Source organism: Alligator sinensis, unplaced genomic scaffold (assembly GCF_000455745.1).
Source record: "Alligator sinensis unplaced genomic scaffold, ASM45574v1 scaffold199_1, whole genome shotgun sequence".
NCBI classification, from domain to species: domain Eukaryota; kingdom Metazoa; phylum Chordata; order Crocodylia; family Alligatoridae; genus Alligator; species Alligator sinensis.
Window position 1 is genome coordinate 1378769 of NW_005842008.1, and position 3769 is coordinate 1382537.

General features: G+C 42.5%; 1 protein-coding gene across 14 annotated transcripts in view; it reads right to left on the reverse strand.

Annotated features, from left to right (window-relative positions):
• EVI5 (ecotropic viral integration site 5) overlaps positions 1 to 3769 on the reverse strand; it is a 161732-nt gene that overhangs the window by 61863 nt on the left and 96100 nt on the right. For all 14 annotated transcript variants that reach the window (XM_006021827.2, XM_006021826.3, XM_006021832.2 and 11 more), the window contains 2 exons: positions 2075 to 2215; positions 1144 to 1302 (listed from right to left, as the gene is read on the reverse strand). In XM_006021827.2, coding sequence (XP_006021889.1) covers positions 1144 to 1302; positions 2075 to 2215 — 300 coding nt within the window. The remainder of the gene's footprint in view (positions 1 to 1143; positions 1303 to 2074; positions 2216 to 3769) is intronic.

Consider the following 3769-nt stretch of genomic DNA (forward strand, 5'->3'; position numbering starts at 1 on the left):
GTTACAAGAAACAACGGACACAAGCTAGCGGAGGGTAGTTTCAGGCTAGACATTAGGAGGCGCTATTTCACCATCAGGGCGGCTAGGACCTGGAACCATCTTCCAAAAGAAGTGGTGCTGGCTCCTACCCTGGGGGTCTTTAGAAAAAGGCTGGACAAACATCTGGCCGGGGCTGTTTGACCCCAGTACTCTTTCCTGCCACGACAGGGGGTCGGACTAGATGATCTCCTCAGGTCCTGTCCGACCCTACCAACTATGAAACTACCCCAGCCCAATCCTACCAATTAGGCAAGAGCAACTTTGTCTCAGCCCCCAGGGCTGTCCTGTGCCAGACCCCAACACTCAGCTGAGCATTGAGATTCAGCATCAGGCAGTCCTGCCCCAGTTCAGATTCAGGATCAGGCAGGCAAGGGCTATGTCCCAGATCCTGCAACTGCCCCAGGCCCTGAGGCTCGCCAGGACCCAGCAGCTTAAAGAGTCTTTCTGGGACTGTAGGGCAAGGCTCCTTAAGGTACCAGGGTCTGGAGAGAATCTATATCAAAGGCTGGTATTGTCAGCTATATAAAGGACCTGTAAAAATTTCAGAATAGTTAATTAAAACATTTTTATTGCTCCAGTAAGCCAGATTTCTAAGTATATTAAGATTCATGCACATTCACTCTGTATAGAGAGTTAATTAAGCCAACCATGAAAAATTTAGAAAAATGAAATTTGGTTACTAAAATAATTGAAGAGGCATGAAAAAAATCAAATTGTAAATGGAATGTTCTCTCAATCAATCTCACAGCTTGGAAAAAAATCAAACGGTTTTGGAATTACTGTCCTATGAAATAACTATCAAGGGAAAGGCTATAATTGGCTCCCTAGATGCCAATATTTGCTTAGGTTCATAACACTAGCCTTTGGGGCACCAGACACTGACTTGGAGGGGGCACCAGAATGGCAGCAGGAGCTGATGTGTGGGGAGCCCACACCACTGCAGCAGCAGCTGCCAGAGAGACAGAGAACCCAGCCCTGGTACAAGCTGCCAGGGTTTTTGAGTCTTTTCTCCTCTTCCCTATACAGGCACAAAAATTCTTAGTTATGCCTCTAATTCATTAGTATTGTCCTACATCATTGCAATGCTAGTTTTCAATATCATACCTGAGTTTCCATCTCCATCATTCTTTGTTTCATCTCTTTTAGCTCCGCCTGAGTTTCTGCTTCTTTCAATCGGATAGTCATTAATTCATCTTGCAGCTCATTCACCGTGTTCTTTCTGGGTGTATCTTTCCATCTGCCAGTGGTACGAGCTAGGTGACGCTAAAATAATTTACAAGTTTATAAAACTAATTTTGGTTGAATATTACAGTCTCCTCTCCAATTGAAAACAAAATACTTCACAAAGGGTGTTTATACATGTGCTCCAGGAGTTTGGGGGGGGGGGAAGCGGACGACAACTATTACAGTGGCTCCAAGAGCCATTCTAATTAAAGCACCTGGAGCGTCATATGTATCAGCATCCCTGTGCTGAAAAATGGTGGCGGGGGCACTTTAACTGAGGCTCGTTCAATTGAGTCTGCCCCAACACACTGTAATTAGCAGCCTCGTTGCATGTGTAAAGGCACCCTTTGAAGTACCATGTTCCTGTTTGTCAAAAAAAAGTAGCAATGGTCACAAATATACATAATTATAAGAAGTGAGAAATGGAAACTTAAAGGCAGCAATCGACAATTGGGACAACTGGAAAAAGGAGAAGTTCGAGCATTTTAACATGTAATAAGAGGACTTTGCTAAGTTTTACATTTCAATTGCACTCATGGAAGTAGGATCCCTGTTTTCACTTTCTGCTGATGTACTTCCTACTGAACACTTCAGTCTGTAATGAGGTAGGAACACATGGCTACAACTGGGTCCAATTTCAGATGTTTTTTAAATGTACATTTAAGTAAAGTTTCTTGTAGCAGCCTCATTTAACACTTCTCTTGCCCAATGCCATCCACCAATTTCTACCAGACAGCCATTTTTCAGACTTATATATTCTCATTTTTGCGTTCTTAAAAATACATTTTCAAAAGGTATATTATATTTATACCTGCCAGTGCTCCTCCAAATCCTTGACTCGCTGTCTAAGTTCTTTTAGTCCCATCAGAGCTTCTGCTTCCCTTAATTTCACTGCAATCAGTTCTTCTTGAAGTCTAGCAACATTATTCTCATCAGGTAAAGAACTGTTTCTCTGCAGCAAAAAAGACTTTCTTCAACATTTATTTGAAGAATTTTTGATTTAATGAGTTTTGTTGCAAGATAACCATTATTACTGGCTAAACACATTAAAATGTTTGAAAGGATACACCTTCAGATGACATTTAATTCTTTGAAATCAAATATTTAAGATAGAGTAAGTGTGGATTTAAAGCAGAAAAACACCTTTTAAATGTGAACTAAAAATTAGATAGCAGTATTTCAAACTTTTGGCATTTAGATTTTTCTAGTTACAGTAGTTGGCATCAAAATAGAAAATTCACTAGAAAAGCAGGACAGGTAGCTGCATTACTTACACTGATTTTGTCACGAATAATGCCATAAAATGGATGCAAGACAAACCTGAAGGGGTTCTGAACTATAATCTTGTCAGGCAAAATGTAGGGGAAAAACTGATTTTACGTCATTTTTTGTCATTTAGGCTTTCATATCTCTTGTACGAACTCCCAGGCTTTGGTTTTTAGAATGTTTTTTCATCCTTAAAAGGGCACCAATGGATGCTGAAAAATGGAAATGTTGTGAACACTCAGTATGGTAGTTGGTCAAGAAACAATACAGATTAAGACAGATTAAGATTAAGGGATAGTAGGAGAGGTATGGACAGACATAACATTTGTAGCGCCCCAAGTGTCTCTAAAGTGTTCCAAAAATGAGGGCACAGACCTATGATAAACTATTTCAAACAGGACCATTTCATCTTTAAAAATGATCCTGGAAAAAGAAACAACTTTTACAAACCTTATAGTAAAGTACTCCGCATCCTCCAACAGAGCATGATAGTGAGTTGGTCAGTCTCCCAGCACCCCACAGTGCTTTGTCTCATTTGTTGACCCTGTACCCCAAGGACTCTGCTTCTCCCGTATCTGAAAAGTGTCAAGGACCCTTTGCAGCATGTCAGAAGCAGTCTGAACCATAGTAACAGTGCCACTGTCCACTGCTCCATACACAAGGTAGTTAACTAACTGGAGCTGGGCAGAAGTAATAGCTGTCCCTGCCAACTGGGGGAACAAGAACATCCAACACTCACTGAGAGGGAACTATTACAACCAAACTGTCTATAAGTGAACTGCCCCTGAAATGGCTTGCTTGGAAGCACAACCATGATTGGCACCAGTCCTGTGCCAAGGCCAAAGTGCTGAAGGAACAAAATAAGGACCATGATGTCAACCAGGCCCAGGCACTCAGAGGGTGACCTGCACCTGCCAGAAGGAGCTGTCACAGACTGTGGCCAGCAGAGACTCAATAGAGCCCTGGTTTGTTGCTGACTCCAGCATCAACCCAGAAGCATACAATGACTCCAAGGGCTGTGACTAGGAACAGGAGGACCCTCTGGATAGGGTCCCTCCTCCAGTTTGGGAGCACAGATCAGGAGACTTACTATTGAACTGAACATGACAGCTCCGATGCCAGTGACATGGATCAACCCATCCCAGTCCATCTTGACTGATCATCCCCTCAACCTCATACCAGACTAGCCCCATAGCATCATGCCATACCACCCCCTCAACCTCACATCTATCCCTGCCAG